Here is a 22,002-nt window from a genome sequence, read left to right on the forward strand (position 1 = left end):
TTAGCAAGCTAATTCTCTTCCCATTCTTTTTGTATGCCTGTATTCTTGCCTTAGCCTTGCTCTGTTAGTTTCACTATCATCCTTGCCCTTGGCCTTAGGCCTTGGTTCATCTTGCTTTGTTCTTTGCTTTTGCCCTGTGTTGCCCTGTGTTGCTTCCATGTTTATTTTGTTTGCTATTTTCTTTATTGCATTGCCTTGTGCTGCTGCCTCCTGCATCTGAGTTTCTGCAGCTGTTGCTGCCACTCCATTTCCCTTGCAGCTGTCTCCTTCCACTGCCCTGCATTGTTCTGCTGCTGCTACTACTTGCACTGCTTGTGCAGCTGCTGTGCAGCACTTGTCCTGCTGCTGCTTCCTCTCCTGCTGCCATTCCTTTCCCTGCTGTTTTCCCTTGTTGCAGCACTGTTGTTAGCCCCAGCTGCTACTGCTTGCATCTGCTCTGCTGTGCACTCAAGCCCATAGCCCAGTTCAATAGCCAAGCCCAGTACATTTCATTCCAGAAGCCCAAAGCCCAATTACTGTGAAAGACCACTTCACTGTTAGGGTGAAATTGAGCCCAAAGCTCAATCAAAGGCCCAAAGCCTAGTGCACTTCAAGACCAACTGAGCCCAAGCTCAGTTCATTTCATTGTTAAAAACAAACCCATTAGACCCCATTTACCTCTTGGGGTAGGCTAAGAGTTCATAAGCCCAACATAAGGTTTTGAGACCAATAGACCATATTTTCATGTTCTCAACCTTAAGACCATAATCCAATTTGGAGCCCAAAATAGCTAAACACACAAATCACTCCCGATCTCTGTGGATCGACCCGTACTTGCACGAGCTACAACCGACGACCGTGCACTTGCGGTATTACTGTAGGCCCCCGTTTTTATTGCGCTTAATTTTATACATATCTCCGGGCCCACCAAGTTTTTGGCCGGGGATAATTTTTAGGACCTTTTAGAAGCCTACCATTTAGTCAGTTGATAAATTCGACCTTGCTCGCAGATTTCTATCTGTTTGATTTGTTGATTGTATTGAGAATGAGATAAAACTCTTTAATATATCTCTTGATTGAGCTCGCTTTTAAGTTGGTGCTCTCAGAATATATTGGAGTTTAGTCCATACAGATTGTCGAACGAATTATTGGGTGTGGTTGTTATACCCCCGCTTTTTCATATACCACAGCGATATCAAAACCAGTTGAATGATTATAACAATCTAATACATGGATTATTTCGGAGATTTTCACTTGAGAGATATGCAAAGAGTTAGGGATAGCATGATGTTTGACATCCCTACTCCAGTATATTTCAGTCATGGTAGTGGTGCATGTCCAAGTCATGGTGGTTTAGGTTCTAGTCCCAGTGGCGTACGCTCAAGTTCCAGTGGAGGAAGTCAGTGAAGTTTATGAAATTTTGGAATCCAAATAAGTTTGAGAAGTTGTTATACTCCAAATATAATGGAAGAAAGTTTTTCATATATTTTCTCACATCCTTCCTTATTGATTTAAGAAAATCTATGTTAAAGGCTAATATTTGTTCTTCTTGAGTTTTCATTACCGGCTAAGGCCAAAAAACTTCGAACTACATTGTCCCATGAATTAAAAGTAGTTAAATTAAAGTCTACATCGCTTGCAACTGACATCCAAGATCGAACGACAAAATCATCTTTTTCTAGAGTGAAGCGAGCACTAGCCATGTCAAAATGAAAACTAACAACTTATAAAGCAAACACTAGAGATGTGCGATATGTTTATTTTGGTTTTAGATTAGAATAATTTGGGTGAGAGATACGAAAATTCTAGAGAGATTTAGAAATTCTTGTGCCAGTTGAAATGAATTTGAAGTTGAGTATTTATAGGGGTGGATTTCTGGATGTTGGATGATGAACCACTAAGCGATAATCAGAACGTCCAACGATAGTCTTTTTATTGTTGACGACTTGTTGACCAATGAGCGATTGACTCTCCATTTCTTGGGAGAGTCTATATTGCAGCCGGCTAATATACCACTTAGACAAATATATTTGCCACTTTGTCATGCCCATTTTGGGTGCAAAAATGGAAAAGTATGCCATAAATCAGTTGCATATAGGAACCGACTTTATGGACCCAAAATACTAGATGGAAATAGGAATCCTAGATGGATTGGAATTGATTATTTTGATACAACAGGTCTAAGCCTAAGTGCAGGTTTTATAAGCCCTATAGAAAAATTATGGGTGGGCTAGAGCCTGAAGTCAAGGAAGTCAGGCCCTGGTTTTGACCATGGTGGTTGCTCTAAGATACAACATGGCTAAGGCATATTCCTATGCACATGGCAAACATCATATTTTGCCATATATGCACCCACTATTGGTATACCAAAGTTCCAAACATATATGCCTATATGTCAATTATAACATATAGGCATACACGACAGACTTTCCAGCGAGAGATAGAGTTTTCATCGCTAGATGGTCAAACCATCGCTCTTTGGTCATTCCAGCGCCAGCGCTAGTCAATATGTTGTTCGCTGTATTGATCATCGCTCATCAGTCATCCAACTGCTACTACTCCCCCCTATAAATACCCATTTCAACTCACAGCATCTCCACTTCAAATTAATTTCACTATGCCTAGTGCTCACATAACCGAAGTGGATTTCACTCGAGAAGAAGATAATTCTCTAATTCGATGTTAGATTTTAGTTGCAAGTGATAGAGATTTCAATTTAGAGACTTTTAACTTATGAGACACTGTGTTTCAAAGGTTTATGACATTAAGTCACGTAAATTCAAGCAGAACAAATGAGTGTCTTCAAAATCGTTATTGTTTCATCAATAACGATGTGATAAAGTATCAAGACAACATAAGATGGTTTAGTCACGACGAACATTATGAACTCTACAAGGTTCACGTGCAGGGATTCAATTTTAAATATTGTGTTATGCAATTAAGGTTAATTTTTAATGAAATGTAAAAATAGTTTCTATTGAATATTAATTTAAAAGATAGTTTCCATTAATTAAAATAAAAAGATTACATTTGAAATATTTAAACTAAATTACGTCCATAAATTACTCAATTCCTTCCTGACCAAAGACTCAATTGCCCGCGTTTTTTGGATCAAGAGTGTTTTTCAACATATCAGGTAGCGAGCTGGTTTGAGACTCACTTGGTGGTTGAGTGTCATCAAAGTCACCATAACCTTGATAATTGATGGGTCTGGGCGCAGGGAACATGATACAAACCTGGAATGCGTGTTGTTGATATTCTGGTGGAGTTTACTGAAATGGTTGAAATGCTGATGAGCTTGAGGAAATTGGGGGGTGGGGTGGGGGGTGGTTGAGGTATACATCGTCGTTTGCCTAATTGCTTCCATGTTCACACCATCACCAAAAGTCATTACGTCAGTTGGCATTTGCCTAAATAGTCGTGCATGAGTTGTATCCATGCCAACGTTTTCATCACCTTGACGTACTACTTGAGTATCTAACACTTGGTTTGGAGTAGAATTTTCCGGTACCTCCTGCATAAAACGAAGTCTCAAACTTCTTCACTTCCACGACTTCACTGACTTGATCGACTGGGACTCATGCCTCTACTACTGGGACTCAAATGAGTCATTCCTCTACCACTGGGCTGTATAACACGATCCTTTTCAGGAATAAGGTTGTATAACACGATCCTTTTAAGGCTTAGTTGTATCATTTTCTGAAACTGTTCTTCTTCGAACTTAGGGATCCTTGTCTTTCACCATAATAACAAACACCCTTTTCAGAAATAGGGTTGTATAATACGATCATTTGAAGGCTTAGTTGTACCATTCTCTGAGCTTGTTCTTCTTCGAACTCAAGGATTGCTTCATACGACTAGGAGAGAAGGTTAAGGCTTTTTCTACAAAACTGTTGAATCCTCTGAACAATAGCAGTATGTTGACCATCTTCAACCTGTTCTGCTTGCCAATTATCGGAACCGTACTTAAGTATGACCGGAAAAATATTGGTGTGATTCTTAAGAGAAGGTTCCAAAACACGGGAATATGTATACCACCAGTACTGAAAATGATAACATTATTGGTTAGTAAATTTTTCATGTGAAAATAACAAATAAATAGTGTGAAAAATATTGGTTCTTACCTCCAACACTCCCCAAGAAGCATTAACATTATCTTTGACACACGACGAGAAATTACCGAGGGATATGCAAATCTCTGATAAAATTGGAGACCCCCAATCATATGTTGGTGCTTGCTCTAAATCTTCTAATGCTTCGAGAAAACTAATTAACACCACTGAGGTAGCATTTGGAAATAAACATTGGCCTAGTGTCCACAGCACAAACAGACGTTTGAGCTCCTCATAATGGTCAGGGAACAAATATTCGTTATTTCCTAACCTGTTCTCATTCATTTTCTTAGCATAGCATTGCAAAAAACTTTTCAACCCAACCACTTTAATTTAATCCATTTGCTTTTATTAGTCTATATGAAGCATTTCCTTCTAAATCATTTGAGTATAAAGGAAGTCTTTGTTTCCATCTATCATCCGATAACCAATTTGGTATGTTAAATGGAAGTAAGTTTCCAACACATGGAATTCTTGTTAACATGTACAAATCTATCGGTGTAACTCCTGTTAACAACATTTATTCATAATTAGAGTTTGTTGTATTGTATAAAACAGAAAACATAATCTAAAAATTTAATTACTAGAAAAAACTGACTTACCGCATTCAAAGTCTTTGAAAAAGAACGTTTTTGTAGTCTACCACCATCGTTCTAATATGATTTGAACTCCTTGAGTCCTGTGGTTTTTAGGTTGTATATGATATAAATGTCGCCAAGGATATTTTCGGACCCTCTCTTGAACAACAGGGGGAGATAACTGAAACATCGTACGGAACTCAGACCATCCACCTCTTTAAAATACTAACTTAATTCGCTCTGGATGGTCAAATATGTTATTAGGGAGCGCACCATCACCGCCTGCTTGTCTAACATTTTGAAACTCATATTCTTTATCCACAACATAATTTAATCCACTTGTTGGGGTACTAGTATTGACTTTTCTGTTTCTTTTTCTTTTCTCACTAAAGGAAAAATGTAAGAAAATAGAAGAAATTAGAAGGGAAGGGAGGTGTGAAGGGGAAGAAGAAACGGTACATATTTATAGGTGTTAGAAAGTCGAGCATTGGCGATATTAATTATAACGTTGACGCTAGAGTCAATACCAAACGATATTCATGGCAGCGCTGGTGATAATGACTTTATCACTGACGATATTATCAATATCGGTCGTTATAAACTCTGTCGCTTATTGGTTTTCCCATAATGACGCAATACATTTGCCATACCACCTGATATGCCAAAAGGGATTTTTTTTTTTTTTTTTTTGACATGTGAATAACAATAGGCCTAAAGGAAGAAAAATCATGCACTACAGTGTCTTCTTTCAACGAGCAAAAACAAAAGCATAGCAAATATTAAAGTTGGACTAAAAGAAAAGGAACTTGTCTTTTAGCTTTGGCTGTATATTCTGCTGATTGAAACAATTCATTTCCATGTGTATGGTGCTCTTCAGCAAACTGATAAAATCCAAATTACCCCAACAGCTACCATTTTTGGCATCCTTGTTGGAGATGATATCCCATCAAAATTGATCTTGTGACACCCCCAACTAGAGAATTGGACCAAAAAGAAATCAAACACCAAATACATTCACTCTGTTCCCCAAATTTTTGAATACATATGCACCAATATGAATTATTGGTCCCATCCCATAAACAAATGTTGACATTTTTTTTGTTTTTACAATTTTCAATAAAAAAGTTGGTCCCCCAACAGATTCCTTTAACCAGTTTTCCTCCATGACCACCATTAATGGTCTCACACTGATAATCCTCATCTCTCTCTCAGTGAAAACTCCTTCCAAAATTTGGGCTTTTTACAAAACAAAAAAATTGGAGTGGAGGAGGAGTACTGAGAGAGATGTAAGGTTTTAATGAGGTGTGTTTAAGAAGATCTACTTTATTTTGAATGAAAATCATTCTGAAGATTCTTCTTGCCTTATTTAAATTCTTTTATTAAAGTTCCTTCCTTTAGAAAAGAGAAGAAATCAGTAATTCCTTATATTAATAGATTTAGATTTCTGAAATTCAAAAAAAAAAATTAAAAAAATTGTGATTTTCTTCCTTTAGGTTTAGATGATTTCTTTTGTATTCAACTAATTTCAGTTTCTGGATTGTGTAGCAGTTAGTTTGATTTGGATCACTGTGTTCAACCATGGAGAGGGTTTTTCAGAAAGCACTTGAGGTATTTGCTTATTGTTCTTGCTGATGATCTCAATTCTTAGGGGCTATTTTTATCTGTTTTAATTTTGTTTTTCAATTTGTAATTCTATTAGATTATGGGAGAAAGTTAGGTGGTCTTTGACACTTTGTTGAAGTTAGATGAGTAGTTTGCAGCAATTGATAGATACAACCACTTTTTGTTGTTTGTATCGTCTTTGGTTATTCAAATTGTTTGGATCCTAATCGAATAATTCACGTCTCCATGAACTGATGCATTAAGGAATTTTGTTAATTCAAGAGTACCTAGACTTGTCAAGAGACGCTGTAAGCAGATACAAATTGCAAACCAGATTTATGTAATTGTGCTTTTCAAATCTTAAGGTCGTCTATTTGAAACGGGGCAAGGTGATTCGTCTTGTTTTTCTTTCCTTGGCTTCCAGTCACCTTTTTTTTTTTTTTCTTCTTTGGCTTCAAGTTAGGATTTAGTTCTTGTTTGTTGAAATAGATTATTTCAAGTTAAAGGCAGTGGAATGTTGATGGTGATGTAATTTTCTACATCTGGCTGCACAAGGGGAAATCACTTTTTGTGCAGGGACCCTTGAATAAGCCTAGTCTCGGTTCCTAAATGCCACCCTAAATCATACTGGTGACTGCAAAATACCTCTATTTGCATCCAAAGGTGCATTTTAGATAGTGGGGAAAGAAATAAAATAGCCAGAATGATATTCTATTCTGCCTTGGAGGTTGTCATGGATCACTTAGAGAGACATGGAAGTATCAGGCAGTGTGGTCTGTTCATTAAATGATAGGGGGAGAGATTAGATAAACACCCCTGAAAGCATATTCTCGAAGAAGCAAATGAGGTGATATTTACTGAAGTAATGAGACCTGTAATTTCAATTTCAGAACGGTTATCGTAGTTATTCTGTCTTTGGTATGAAGGGCTTTCGAGGCCGCCTCCTAGCCCTTACAGTCAATCCCATGGGTTCTTTTGAAGTTGATTCTCTGACCTCGCCATACTGTAGAAATGCAGATATCCATCTTCTTTTCCTTATCTTTATAGTGGAATGAAAGACAAAAAACAGCTTGCAGTCTTTTAACGTTCTGTAAGTTCTGTGTCTTGTGTATGCTCTTGCTATGTTTACTAATACCAGATAGTTGCTATTGCAGAAACATTATAGTAGGAGAAGAAACTTGGAAGTTGTGGACTGACAACAGTCTACAGAAGCAGAAGAAAGCTCAATGAATAAATGGTAAGTCTTGTGCCTACAAGCCCCTCGTCATTTTCACCTATAGCCTTATTCTTACTTGAACCTGGTTCATGCTAATAGCCACTGTAGCTATAACTTTTGCACTGTAGTTTTTTGTGGCACCCTTTCCAGCCAACGGTAGAAGTTGGAACTACTTTAACTCCGTGTCCAGAAGAAAAAGATGTTAGAGATGCTTCATGTATTAGCACCGTTTCTAGCCTCCAAGGTATGCAACTACCCTTCTGCTTCTGTTTTAATTCAAGTTATCATCTCGATTTTTACTCTATGGCTTATTTTCCTTAACACGTCGTGTGGCACTAGATCAATATAGAAACACGTAGGCCAGCTTCGGACTTTGTTTTGACTTGGTCCTCAGTCCATTAAGCTGCACATTACTTCTTCAAAGTCTGCTTTCAAAATCCATTGAATTGACTAATCTACTTTGGATTCTCGGATTTATTTGGTCCCAGAATTATTACCCGTTTGACTTCAATTATAAACCAAGTTTGAGCTACCGATGTATGATGCCCTACGGACTTAGAGAGCTTGATGTATGTATATAACTAGAAAACGAACTTTGCTTGGTGGTAGTGGTAGTATGAGATACATCATAGCACCAAAAATGAAGAACCAAAAATCATGCATATTCCTATGATGTCAATTATCAATTCCGAAAACAGAAATCCAATGACCCCACTATCTCTCCCAACCATGTGCCATATGATGTTGATCCCTTTACTCATAATATCAAAACAACCCTTTTACTTTATTTTTGCCTTATTGCCCTTGCTTCCATCTCATTCCAATTGTTTTTTTCTCATGTATGAATAGTTTGAAATCAGTCTTAATCACTTTTGCAAGACTGTTTCTCAGCTAAACAAACTTAGACGTACATCTACAAGGAATCTTTAAGCACAAAGAGCGCCTCGTTAAATGTTTTCGTATCTTCTTACCCTTGCTTTTTGGTTATGTTAAAGTTATGCAAGTATGAAAACACGGCACATGACAACTGATAGGTTCATACAAGAGATTTAAGAAGTCCAGAATGAATCTTTTTATTTGTTTCTCATAAATTGAAGAAGATTTACTTTTGATTTGATTGAATCTTGAAAACTTTTGATTTGATTATTTTGTAATGTCACCTAGATTGATCTCTAATACCATCACCTATTAACTCAGGTTCTTAAATGAAATCCCAATGCATTCCAACCACTTCTCTGCTGCTCTGCTTAGAGTTTCCAGATAGATATTCAAGGCAGCTCAGAATTGAATTGAAGAAGGAAAGATCTCAGTTGTTGGGAAAAGGTGAGTTTTTAAGGTAAACATACAGAATACAAGTTTTCAGCTTTCAAGTTTCAACCAAACATTAAATGCCCCATCTTTCTTAGAAAATCTTGCATACTTTTGGTTGGTCAGTATTCCATTCCCACATCCATACAAAAATAAATTTCAACGAAAGAGAAAAATGGTCCCAAGGTTTTCCACTTCTTCTTCTTGCTTTCAATTTGCACACTGCAAAGTCCATCAAGTTTCATAGCATTAACCCATGAGAAATCCAGCCATTTGGTTCAGAAATTTTGAGACTGTTTTTGAGGTCACGTTATGTATAGTCTGTAAATTTGTTGTTGCTGTACAAATCATTGTATTAGACTCTTACTATATGGGATAATTGTACACTCTTAAAGTTCTCAAGTTCATGGTACATTAAAGTTTTTCATTGTTTGTGGATCTTAGATGCGGGTAAATAGTATTAAAGGACATTGACAGTGTGGAACTTAGCTGTTGCATAAGAGGATTGACAAGAACTAGACAATGAAAAAAATAAAGGACACCAAAGGATCACATGCTTGATGACATTCCAAAAAACAAAAAACATTTTCAACAACAACAGAGAATGTGATCCAGAAAAAAAACTTGCTTTAGAGCATAATGAAACTCCATTAAACCGTGATGTTTTTGTACAATGAAAAATAAAGAACAAATTTAAGAAAGCCCCCATTTTTATCTTCTTCTTCACCACCCTTCTATTGTCACCAAATACTATTCAACCTTGTGTATCTCCTCTCTGATCTAATCTTCGCCTAAATCCTAACACCTGCCTTAAAGTCAATTTTTGATTCAGTCACTTTTTCTTTTTACAAAACCTGCACAATTTTTAGCTGCTAGTTCAATCCAACTAGCTCAAAACCCAAATTCTACCACCACTGCTACCAATTTTCCTATCATTTTTCCAAAACCTAACTCTCTCTGCAGACAACCACCAAACAGGACACAACCCAATTCAGTAACATTGACACTGAATTGAACAACACTAACAGAAATTTAGGGATGAGAGATTATACCTAAAACACCATTACACAACTCCCTACTCTCAATGGACAAACTAATCGAATCCGTCATTTTGTTTAACGAAAGGAGATTGTGCTTCATCACCATCAGAATCACTGTCTGAAGAACTACCAGAATCTGAATCTGCAATTAACACCAAATTACATCACAACTCCAACACAATTAACAATTGCAGGACAAGAGTGACACAGGGGAACCCAAATTTATAAAACCCATACCACTATCAGAAGATGAATCATCACTGCTGGAACTACCAGAACTAGCACCAGATTTGTTGTCACTAGCATAACCTGCATCTTTCTCAATCTCCACTGGAGGGAAACTACTAGTAGGAATATCCTCACCAATGTCAACATCCTCTTCCATGACAGTGTTTTCAGCTTTCCTGTTGTTGTTTTTGATAGCTGCAGCTTCAGGCATCTCAACAGCAATAGGAGACTGCAGAATTCAAAACACAAACATTAGTAAAGTGCATTGCAACAGGGCAAACAAAAGAGAAGTTGGCACTCAAATCAAAACAGCATTCTTACCTTGTTCTCTTCAGTTGCTGGATAATTCTGATTCCCACCAGGAAGTGACTGTTTTCTGATTTTACTCAACATCTTCTTGTAATTACCCATAAACCTATCAAGCTCCCAAAGTGTCTCAACATCAAAAGCTTCAATATCAAGCTCAATCTCATCCCCATCTTGAGGTAGATCGGGATTTCTCTTTCTAATAATCTGCAAGGCTTGATCCATCCTATCTGGAGGTAAATTCTGCAACAGATCACCCAATTTCTCCTTCTCAATAGTACTCATATCTCTTTTACATGCATCTTTAGCTTTCGGCTTTGGCTGCTTCCCACTCCAAGGTCTTCCTATTCCTCCACTCATCTGTTTCACAGCTTGTTGATACACAGGAAGAGCAGCAGGCATCACTGGCTGTGCAGGTGGTGGTGGTGGTAACGCCAATGGTGATCGAGGTGGAAGTAAAAGCTGCTTCGATGACTGCTGATTTAAATTTCCTCTGAATGGTGGTGGTTTATGCACAATTCTATCAGGTGTCACAGTCCTCATTCTATCTGGAGTGGATGATGCTAAAACCCTCTGTCGAACAAAACCCGTTCGTTGTTCTCGTTCATCATCAGAAATCCCAATCGGAACAACAATGCTGCTACTTCTACTCCCACCATTCTCATTCTCCAACTTCTTCAAATCACTCTCGAATTTCTGATACGCAGGATCGAAAACCTCATTGAATGTTTTAAGAAGTCGTGCAGCTAAATTATGAACTTCATGACCTATAGGGTTATACAGTAATGCATTTTCAAATGTTAACCTAACATCTGCAGCAAATTCTAATGGTGTTCTGTATACACCTTTCTCAAGCTTCCCTTTCACAGTACCAAGATCCATTGGGATTTTAATAATCGTCTTGTAATCATGAAGCATCAATTTAATTGGATCAACTGGTACATTAAAGACATGCATCCCGTATTTATCTGTCAGCAATTTCTTCAAAATTGTAGTACATTTCTTCTTCATAGTCCCAATCAGCCTTGCTTCTCCAGGTCCTCGTTTGGCTTCAACAAATGGATAAGGCCGTTTCAGACCACCACCACCACCTCCTTTCTTGGCCGGCGGCAAACTGCAATTTGGAGGAGAACCAGAAACACTAGGACCACCGGAAGAAAACCCACCGGCACCACCAGAAGATCTTGAAATTTGCCGTGATTCAATCTGACTACTTAATTCCCTAACTTGATGAAGCTCAGAAACAAACCTTCTCTTCAGATCTTTAAGTTCTTTCTTAGAATACTCTGATATATTGAATTTAACATACCCATTCTTCGTAGTCTCTCCAAATCCGCCGCCACCACCACCACCACCTCTTCTATTATTCAACTCCTTTCCAAAATTAGGGTTCCGATTTGATGAATCATTCGAAATCGATGGCGGAGGAGCATCAGGAGAATGGAAATTATTACTGTTCTGCTGCTGCTGTTGATATTGATACCTCCCTCCATGGTGATTCTGCTGTGCCGTTGGTGTGGATAGATGAAGATCATCATAGATCTGTTTTTTATTAGGGTTTGCAGAAGAAGAAGAAAAAGAAGTGAAATTAGGGTTTTTCCTCATATAAACAGTTCCTTCTCCCCAGTGTGGTTCATTCCTACTTGCTAGAAGAGCTGAAGCCATGCATCAAACCTAACAACAAACAGACCTAGGATGACGGAGGGGTTTTAATGATGAAGGCGTAATGAAGACAAGAAAAGAAGAATCATCTGAGATTATGATCGGAATAGTTGAAGATGACCGGCGATTTGGTCGGAATCTGAACCAGAGAGACCGGGAACTGAACCCTAAACGGAAAAGAATGAAGAAGACGGAAAGGATTTCTCTCTCTAGAAGACGAGGATTGAAGAGAGGGGGAGAACCACTTCTTAAAGGAATTGAGATCTGCCCGTGACCTGCCCGTCTAGGATGAGGTTTCATGGACGACCGTACGATATAATCTTAACGGCTGATCCGTATTTATCTGACCTGCCCGTGATTTCTGACCGACATACCTGGCATAGACGGTGGTGATTTTTTGGAAAGTACACGTGGTGGTGTTTAAAAGCGTTGAATCTTATTTTAAGGAGGTGGGTGTGTGAATTTGGGTTTAGCGTGAATTTGGGATGCATGACTCTTTGCATTTGAGGATGGTGGGGTCCAGGAGTGAGATGGTGGGACCGGGTTTGGGTGATTACGTGAACGGAAATATCTTTTTGTTTCCCGCCAAAAGAGGGTGTGTGGATTGACAGGTCAGAGTTGGTGACTCCCCGTGGGATTTGAGTAGACAGGTAATGGATGATTAATTAGTGGACTTTTGTTTGTTGATTGATGGGCTTTTTCGCGTATCTACCTAGGCCTACTTGACAGACAGTGGAGTTTACTTACCCAGGATCAGTACACGGTAAAAACCAGATCGACAGTTTGACACTAAGTTTTTACCATTAATTGTACAGTGGATTCCGGTTGCCTTCTAAGATTTGATGTAACGGCTGTCAAGGGGCTTCCAATTACCATTTATTCATTTACAAAAGACTTTACGCCTTCACGGCAGCGGTGGAGGGAGCATAGAGCAAGGGTGTGTGCACTTAAGACCCTTGATCCCTAAAATCGTCTCCATTACATAATTTAGTTTCCCAAGCCCAAAAAAAGTCCAGGCCTTATTTGTACCCCTTAACAAAAAGCCCAACTTAATCATTCCTTTTAAGACGTAGGGGCAGCCCAAAAAAATAATATTCTCATTGTCAGGCCCACAATTAATTTTAGGTACCGTGACACCCATAATTATTTCCGTGACATCCAAAATTATCCGAAATTATTAAGAATCAATATATATCTCGTTATACACGCTCTTTTTTTAGGCATAATTCGTTATGCATCCTAATTTTTTAGGGGTATAATTGGCAACGTAACTTGGACATAACATATCTAAAAATCCGCGCTTTAGAATTTTACAAATTTTATATCGGTGGAAATCTTTTAAAGAGAGCTACGCAATGAGTACAAACAAGAGTATCAAATTTTTGTTTTTCACGAAAAAATCGGAGGTGATCATCATTTTAGGCAAAATTTTCGAAAACTTGATACATAACCATTATACAACCACTAGAAAAGGTGCATAACGCATTATGCAGACGCATAACGAATTATGAAACCATTTTCTCCACTGCATAACAAATTATGCATCTGCATAACAAAGTTATGCATCTATAACAAGTTATGTAGCCATTATATTAGTGCGTACATAAAAAAATTGATGCATAATGCATTATGCATCTATTTTCTCGAAGCATAAAAGATGGTGCAACAATTTACCCTATGTATTATGCATTATGCAGCCATATCTTTTGGATGCATAACAGGTTATGCATTTATTTTCGTGACTGCATAACATGTAATACAGATATTATCGTAGGTGCATGACAAGTTATGCAGTCTTTGTTTTTGTTGGTTTTAATAGTGACAAAAAAAGTTGATGCATAACATGTTATGCAACCGTTTTTTGGACCACATAACAAGTTATGCAACAAATTTTGTAGATGCATAATAGGTTATGCGTTCATTTTCACGACTGCATAACATGTTACGCAGACATTTTCTCGACTGCATGACAGGTTATGCAGTCATAACAACATCATCATCATCTTTCCTATTGCAATATCTCTCATACAAACCAAAATAGCATAAACACCCAATTTCAGTTCATTGTTGTTGACGACAACAATCCGTACGAAACCAGCCAAAAGTTACTAGTAGCATAGAAAAAAACTAGTAAGAAAAGCAAAGTGAGAGTGGGTGGAGAAATTGCAATGGTGGTACTGTTGGGGATGTAGGGGCTTTTCACAATGAAAATTTTACACTAGTGGAATAAACATTTCTACTTGGACGATACGAATTAACAAAATCAAAACGAAGAAACATTTCAACGAATAAATACTATTCAGGTTTACATAAAATCACCAAAAGTATGACTAGAAGAGATTAAACTGATTTACCATTAATCCTCTCAATGATAGTGATAAGACCTTGAATTCCCATATTACCATCACCATTAGCAACCATACTTGAAAACAATTGCTTTGACAATGCAGCACCACGTAAAACACTGCATCTTTCTCTTCTCCACCATTGACACCCATTCCCAAATCATTAACCATATATGTCGCAAACCCACCTGCTCTAAAATCTCTTTCAATCATTCTCTTCCCAAATAATTCCATTACCATTGACCCAGCAGCTCCACCTCTAATTGATTCCACAAACTTATTCATATCAAGTCCTGCTTTCTCTGCAAATACTAACCCTTCACTCAATCCAAGAAAATTAGCACCAACAGTAATTTGATTAACAATTTTACAACTCCGTCCACACCCAGATTCTCCAACATAAGTAACTCTCCCCAAAACCTCATAAACTGGTGATAACCATTTTACAACATCAGAATCTCCACCAGCAAGTATAGATAATTTCCCATCTCTAGCACCAGATAAAGGTGAATTAATTGCAAAACAACCCTTTGATTGGTCTTTGAAATTGGTGGCAATGTAATTACAGGTCACAACAACTGTGATTGAAATAGTTATGACTCCAAGTAAATTTATGATTTCTTGTTTTGTAGGAAAAAAATCCTGGTGATGGCTCCTTCAGTAATGGAATCGAAGGAGAATTGGGTTTTGTATGTTTCGATTTTAGGCGTTTCTTTGGAGTTGAATAAGGAGAAGAAATTATAAAATCAAAATTAGGGAAACAATTGGGGTTTTTCTTCCGTCAAATTGAATTGAAACTTCTAATTACAAAATTTGAATGATTCAAAGGAAAATCTACATACCCGTGTGTGATTTTAGCTCAGAATACACTGATTTGAAGCCGAAAATTCAGTAAATTCCGCGAAGAAGAAACATTGTGAGCAGCTCAGAGAGAAAGAGGCGAGACGAAAAAAGAAGTCTCCATATTTGTGAAGAAATCCCAAATTCTTTCCTCGCTCTCCATGAAGAAAAAAAGAAATCTCGGGAGAGAACATGATTTTAGAAAATAATGGTTTCACAAGAATTTTTCACCAAATATGGGTGAGTCCATGAACTTCTCCGCACGTGGGTTTCACAATGGACAAAATCTTAAAAATGAGTGTGGCAGTAGTTTTCACCTTTTCTTTCCGATCTTTATTAAACAGAACCCAATTTCAATTCTTTCACATCCGAGATTATCGGATGACCCTATTTTGTTGCTTTAAAAATAAAAGAGAACATGTTCTGCTAAATTAACCATGTTGATCTTATTTGTAAAGTCTGCAAGTTTACTCAGGAGGACATTAGTTATGTGTTGATGTTTTGTCCTACTGTCTCAACAGTATGGATCAAGATTTTTAGCATTCAACATCATATGTTTGGAAGCTCCTTTTTTTTCATGATTGTTTTAGTAAATGGTTCAAACCAAATGCTCTTCTGGCAGGTTGGAATATCATCTTTGCCGCTATATGTTGGTTTATCTGGAAAATTAGATATGACTTTGTCTTTACAAATATCACTTCTATTTCCAGTACTACTGCAAACATAATCACTCAGCATCTCTTCTCTTTAAACAGAGTGGTGCACAATCCATGTAGGCTGCGCATGGGCTGGTATGGTCCGGGTTTCCCCAGAATCCGGTACTTGTACCTACTAAGAGCAACTGCAGTGGCGCGATCAAAACCAAAGACTAAAGACCAAAAGAAATACCAATTTTTGGGTTTAGTTCGTGGTGCCACGCTACGTTAGCAGAGTATATTTGGTCGAGCGTGGATATAACGTTCGTTTGCCGTGGAGCGTGGATATAATGCTCGTCTGAAATGGGCGTACATATAACCAACACCTGTCATGAGGCGTGGATCAAGCGAACGTCTGTTGTGGGGCGAACATATAACTCACATCCGGATAAGAAACGGATATATTGTTCGCGCCTGGTAGCGCGGAGGTTAAACAGATGAACAACACTGGTCGGGATAAAAAACTGAAGCATAGATCTGCAATAAAATAGATTTATAGCTCCTCTTTCCATCCCGCTTTGCTTCTCCTCTTCTCCTTGATCAATTTTTGGTTTCTGACCAAAAAATCACACCTAGATAAAGCTGTACTTTTCCTTGATGCACCATCACAACATATGAGAGTTTCATCATCCTTAGGAAGATAAAAAAAAAGTACAAATCACCCTCATGAGCTTAATTTAGCTGCACTTTAGATTATAATGTTGCATAATATTACACTCGACGTCAGAGTCTCACGCAACCCATTTTCGTCTGATTTGACAGTTATGAGTAGCTCACGAAATCTTGTTATTCCATATCACTAATGCTAGCCATAAACTCAAAAGTATAATTAGTCGCAACTCCTATCTAGGACATCAAACTTATTAAAAATTAACTCACCAATACGGTTTCAGAATAAAAAACAATACCCAAATAATCCTGGGATTCCCTCTTGATGCGACACCACGGGAAATGAGAGTTTCACCATCTTCAAGTAGATGAAAAAACGTGACATTCACCCTCGTGAACTTAATTTTCCTGTACGTGATATTAAAATTTTGCAGAATATTACACTCATAGTCAGAGCTACACATATCCCTTATCCGTTCGATTTCACAGTTACGAGTAGTTCACATAATCTTGTTTTTGATATTCTTGTTATCATGAACTTCACCATCAAAGTGAATATCTTATTTCTCATGAACTAAATTTCCACCATAAGAAAATAAACAACAATCTTTAATTAATGGATAATAATAAAAAAAAAAGGTTTAAGAAACTAAAAAATACCTCCCAGCTAGTTCCAGAGAATCTGGTTAATTTGAGATGTCGTAATAAATTATGACAGAATGAAAAATTACGCATATGGTGTTGTGACGGACCAGAAAATTACGCCTAGCGTGCCAGGACATGTAGGCCATAACTCCCCCGATGTGCCACTTTGATGCTACAACCCAGGCGTTAACACTAGGCAAATGCACGTCCATTTTTCCTGGCAAGCATGCTCGTGGATCATGATGCAGATAGTTTATCTCCCACAATATTGTTACAACTTTCCTTTCTTCTACGAAGGGTTTGAAGCCATTAAGGCTAGTGGTGATGCATTATTTTATGCATGACTGGATCTCAAGTCCTTTCTAGGCATAGAACATGCCTTGAACTTGCGCATAGGACATAATGGCCTAGTTCCTCCTCTTTAGTTAACTTTGGAATTGCTGAAATCATGCACTTGTCTTTCTCATTCCAAGAGTGCATCAATCAGGCTCATGTAGTAGTTTTCTTAGACTTATGCAAGCTTCGCTATCTTGCATATTGATGTAGCTTACTTTCTTGCCCATGCCCAATTCGCATATGCCACCTCCGTGTAGCTTGATAGGAACTATGAGAATCCAGTAAATGACATACGACTTGCCTCATTAAGTGTGGCCAGAATCACCTCTTGCATCACAATACCGAGCCAGATGATATTATAGGCCAATATGTCGCAATCATCTCGTAGTTAGATGATATGAGCGACAAAGTACTGGATTGGCAATTGTTGTAACTCATTGCGGCTTCCTACATACCCTTCGCTGCTTTAAAGGGATCAAGCACTGACCGTAGATTATCCTCAAAGAGACAAAAACTAAAGCCAAGCAATAATAGTAACGACCTAGTCCGCATAGGCTGTTTCGTTAAAATTCACAAAGCATCATATACCTTATTGGAAAGGCTACGCAACTATAAATTAGGCCTAAGCATCACTTATGCCTTTCCGTCTAAGCTATGAAGCTTACTTGGCGCATAGTCCGCATATGCACCTTCAACCAAGTAACCCTCCATGTATATGTTTACTTGATATTTCTAAGATTTTGGAAAGGGGAGAGGATTGATATTAACCAAGTACCATTTTTGAGGTGCTTGCTGCACTATTCATGGCCGTTGTCATGTATTCTTGAATAACCGACAATGATAGCTTGATAGGAAGTATTATATAAATGTATTAGTTCATGAACAAACCGATTTTAGAACATAACCTACTCAAGTATGCAAACGGGTACGCATACCTAAGTAGCCGGACTTAGTTTGGGTTCGCCAGTATGCGATACGCATACCTTCCAAACTCAGAAGAAATTTCTGGACCTGAATCTCATGTTGGTACGCGTACCGGTATGCGTACAAGGTTTCCGGACTTTCACTAAACCAGCCAGTACACATACCGGTATGCATACTATGGTTCCCGGACTTGGATTACATATATGCAAGTACACATACTATGCTTTGTCCAATCATGGTTAAGTGTTCTAACCTCCATTTCAATCATTGAAACATTCTCGGAAGTCGACAATAGCTGTTTCACTCAAACTATTAGCTTCAAAGCAATTTTCAAGTGATCGAATGATCAATACGAAACATTCTGAGTCTACGTCAAATGACCGTCTCACACAAATCATGTAAGATGTTACAAGGCGATTTTCACATGATCATCTTTTGACTTTCGTCAAGAATATAAGATGAACTTGGTTGAAGGGAAAACTTACCAACACATATTTCGAAAAATATGTAAGCGAGTTAAACTCAGCTCGAAATATCAAATGTGTATAATTGAAGTTTATATAGCTATACGACTTTTGTCTCAAATAGGAGATAGAGTAGATAGACTTTTGAGTGATAGATGAGTTCAAGTCTTCACATACCTTTTGTTGATGAAGTTCCACAAGCTCCTCTTAGTAGTTCTCCGTATTCAATCGATGAACGCCGTGAAGTCTAATGCTCAACTACACTTTCTGTCATAATCGGAGACTTAGCTATAAGTAGACTAGAAATCAAGATTTATAGTTTTGACAACTAAACTTGACAAACAAGCTTGAGATAGCAACGCTTGCGAGTTCAACCGAGCAGTACTCTAACAATCTTAAAACATTTGTCCTCATTGAGAAACTGCATCATTAAATATCTTAAGTAACTTGTTGTTTAAGTTTTTCATAAAACCATCGCTCAAATCAAGTTTATAGAAGAAAACATAACAAAGTTTAAGCATTTTGAATACTATGAACTCTATAGAGATAATATCGTTGGATTTGATGTAGTTTGATGATATTGTTGTCATTATGAAATTAATTATTATATATGTGAGTCTAAATATAAATCCAATCGCTTGATATAAAACTTAAGCGATATTTTCATTATTTAATATTACTGCCACTTCTTTTACAAGTCATAAACTTAGACAATAATAATAACTCAATTAAGTACATCAATAAAAATCTATCACAATCTTTGGCCTCCTGATTTTCTTCATCTGACGTAACTCCATTCAACACGCTCTTGAATAGTTTCTCCTTTGTTAATTTTCGGTTGTTAACTTTCAAAAATGGAGATTTTCTTTGCTTTTTAACGAAACATTTGCTGGATTAAATTCTAAGACTTGCACATATCTTTCCTTTTTACCATTTTCATTTATTTAGTTTTTGAAATTTCCACAGATTTTATTGACAGCAGCCTCAAGTTTTGCTTCACAGAAAAGAGAAATTGCCTTAATGGAAAAAATTCAAGAAAAGATTGAATTTTAGTTTGAGTTGTATGTTTAAATGGGTTGGATATTTATAGGGAAAAATAGACGTTTGAAAATCTGTCCATTGTCGTCTCAATTGGAAACGATCGGATCAATGTGCTCCGAGCCTCAATTCACTAGGCACCAAGCCTCGGCCCAATGAGAGCCAGTCGTCTCTAACTGAGCCGACCGACTTATTTGGATTCGATAAACCCTCTCCCCACTACCCAAAACTCAGTTTGTCCATCCACCTGGACAGGCATATTATCAAATTTATTTTTTCCCATTGGACTTGGTTTAAGGTAAACCATTTTATGCTCAAAAAACGATCACTCATTATCCGTTTTTCACTTTTCTCAAAACAGACAACCGTTGTCCGTCTGTGATCTCTTCCCGCTAGGCTTCCCCGGAATAACAGAGGAACATGAGCAGAAAGGCCACCTTTAGGTTTTCTGGAGTGGGAATCCCTTTGGGATCTCCAAGACCTAATGCATACACGTTGAGATTGAGATTGATTGCGGGAAAGAATGCTTTTACCATCTAAGAAATCACTAGATGATGAGTCGTTACAAAGACTAACAAATACTTGGTTTAATCTACGAGATGAAGGTTCAAATTCTTCAGAGTTGTCACTCCCATCACTCGAATCAGGATTCAAGAATTTAAAAACCCAAGTTTTCAAAAACTTTCTATTATATCTACTTCTCTGGATAATTCTAATTTTAAAACTAACACTAACTCAAATCATTTATTTAACTTAGTATTTTGATCCAAAATTAACAATTAATTCACTTAGCTTATAACTAATTGATAGAACACACCCATCAAAAAGAGAAGAAAAAAAAACTAATTGATAGAACACATGGTCATTAACTGGAAAAATAAAAAATAAAAGTGAAAACTACAGACAGACCCATTTTACAGATTCTTCCCACTGTGAAACCCATGCTAAAAAAAACACAGGCGCGCACCCATTTTCTACGACAAAATATCTCCCAAACCCATAATTTCTGAAATTATGTTTCAGTCTTTTTTCTTCTTCTTCTTCTCCGATTCGTATCTCCCTACTGTTTTCGTCTCAGTTCTTCATTGGAGCTTCAATTCACGGGTAAATCTCAACATCTTCATATTTGGGGGTTGAAAGGGGATCTGAGCATCATTTTGAGCTTCTGCAGTTGAACCGAAATGGACACATCAAGGATTGATTGAAGCAGCGATGACGAGAATGAATCTGTGGTGTTTGGGGGTTGAATTTCAAGCCAATTGCTTCAATTATCTCAACAACAACGATTGAATTTGGGTGTGATTGCTTGTGGATTGATTATAGGTGGTATAATTTGGGGTATGTTGATTGAAGAACTGGTGTTGTTCGATGATTTGACTTAGGGTTTCTTCCATTGATTCATGGCTATATACGAGAAGTTTAAGCAACAAATTTTGGGGATTTTTGAAGTTAACTGAAACGGGTTTTATATGGAGTTGTTGGATAAATGAAATGGATCTGTTGGGGTTCAGTGTGGTGCTCGATTGAGAGGGAAGTTATGAAGGTAATGGTGGTGTTTGCAGGTCAAATTGGTGTTGATTTCCGTCGAGTGTTCTCTGGATATAGACAGAGTTTGGTGGAGTTTTGGTTATGCCAGAAAACCAGCTGAAATAGATGCCACTGTTGCTGTCAACTGGGGTTTTGCTGTGGCCTGAAATTGGAGGTTTGTATTTGAAAAATCAACAGTACCTGGCAGAAACTAAAATGGGATTCTGGGGAATTTTGGTTTTGAACTGAAATTGGGGGTCTTTGGTTAATTGAATCGATTCCGTGGAGATGGGTTCTTACCCATTTTTTTCTTGATTAAACAATGGTTGTCGACTTGTCGGGCAGAATTACAGACACAAATGGAGAAGACTCGAGCTTCAAAGCCACTGGTGGTTGTGCTAGACAGATCTTTAGACGTTGTGAACACGGGGAGTTGAAAAAGATGGTGTCTGTCCTTCTCTACTACATTGCTGATGGAGACTGGAGCGAGCAACTAAGAGAGACTTAGGCATTTCTGTGCTTCAGAGACCAAGTCGAAGATGCAATGA

At 37.7% G+C, this 22,002-nt stretch overlaps 1 protein-coding gene, 1 long non-coding RNA gene and 1 pseudogene across 4 annotated transcripts; 1 reads left to right on the forward strand and 2 right to left on the reverse strand.

Moving 5' to 3' along the window:
* Nucleotides 1–5,539: 5,539 nt before the first annotated feature.
* LOC113330947 lies at nucleotides 5,540–9,238 on the forward strand. Of its 2 annotated transcripts, none has more exons than XR_003350582.1 (5): nucleotides 5,540–5,971; nucleotides 6,215–6,277; nucleotides 7,426–7,508; nucleotides 7,596–7,731; nucleotides 8,685–9,238. It is a non-coding gene; the product is annotated as an uncharacterized LOC113330947 (long non-coding RNA). The 2 variants fall into 2 exon arrangements; XR_003350581.1 differs by having other exon boundaries at nucleotides 5,542–5,971; nucleotides 6,218–6,277.
* A 94-nt stretch (nucleotides 9,239–9,332) lies between these two features.
* LOC113330946 (transcription factor GTE2-like) lies at nucleotides 9,333–12,256 on the reverse strand. 2 transcript variants are annotated; one of them, XM_026577744.1, is made up of 4 exons: nucleotides 10,385–12,256; nucleotides 10,073–10,292; nucleotides 9,848–9,977; nucleotides 9,333–9,752 (listed from the first exon to the last, which is right to left on the reverse strand). In XM_026577744.1, the coding sequence occupies exons 1-3, from the start codon at nucleotides 12,032–12,034 to the stop codon at nucleotides 9,889–9,891; spliced, it is 1,959 nt and encodes a 652-aa protein (XP_026433529.1). In that variant the 5' UTR covers nucleotides 12,035–12,256; the 3' UTR covers nucleotides 9,333–9,752; nucleotides 9,848–9,888. The 2 variants fall into 2 exon arrangements, with proteins under 2 accessions (XP_026433529.1, XP_026433528.1); XM_026577743.1 differs by having other exon boundaries at nucleotides 9,333–9,977.
* Nucleotides 12,257–14,371: 2,115 nt separating this feature from the next.
* LOC113330919 lies at nucleotides 14,372–18,212 on the reverse strand (annotated as a pseudogene).
* Nucleotides 18,213–22,002: the final 3,790 nt, after the last annotated feature.

The sequence above is a fragment of the Papaver somniferum genome, unplaced genomic scaffold (genome assembly GCF_003573695.1).
Source record: "Papaver somniferum cultivar HN1 unplaced genomic scaffold, ASM357369v1 unplaced-scaffold_12, whole genome shotgun sequence".
Lineage (NCBI taxonomy): Eukaryota > Viridiplantae > Streptophyta > Magnoliopsida > Ranunculales > Papaveraceae > Papaver > Papaver somniferum.

Coding starts and splice junctions, on each gene's coding strand:
- LOC113330946 (XM_026577744.1), bottom strand. CDS start 12,034: ATGGCTTCAGCTCTTCTAGCAAGTAGGAATGAACCACACTGGGGAGAA. Junction 10,293..10,384: donor CAGCAACTGAAGAGAACAAG/GTAAGAATGCTG, acceptor TGAATTCTGCAG/TCTCCTATTGCTGTTGAGAT. Junction 9,978..10,072: donor TGATTCATCTTCTGATAGTG/GTATGGGTTTTA, acceptor TGTTAATTGCAG/ATTCAGATTCTGGTAGTTCT.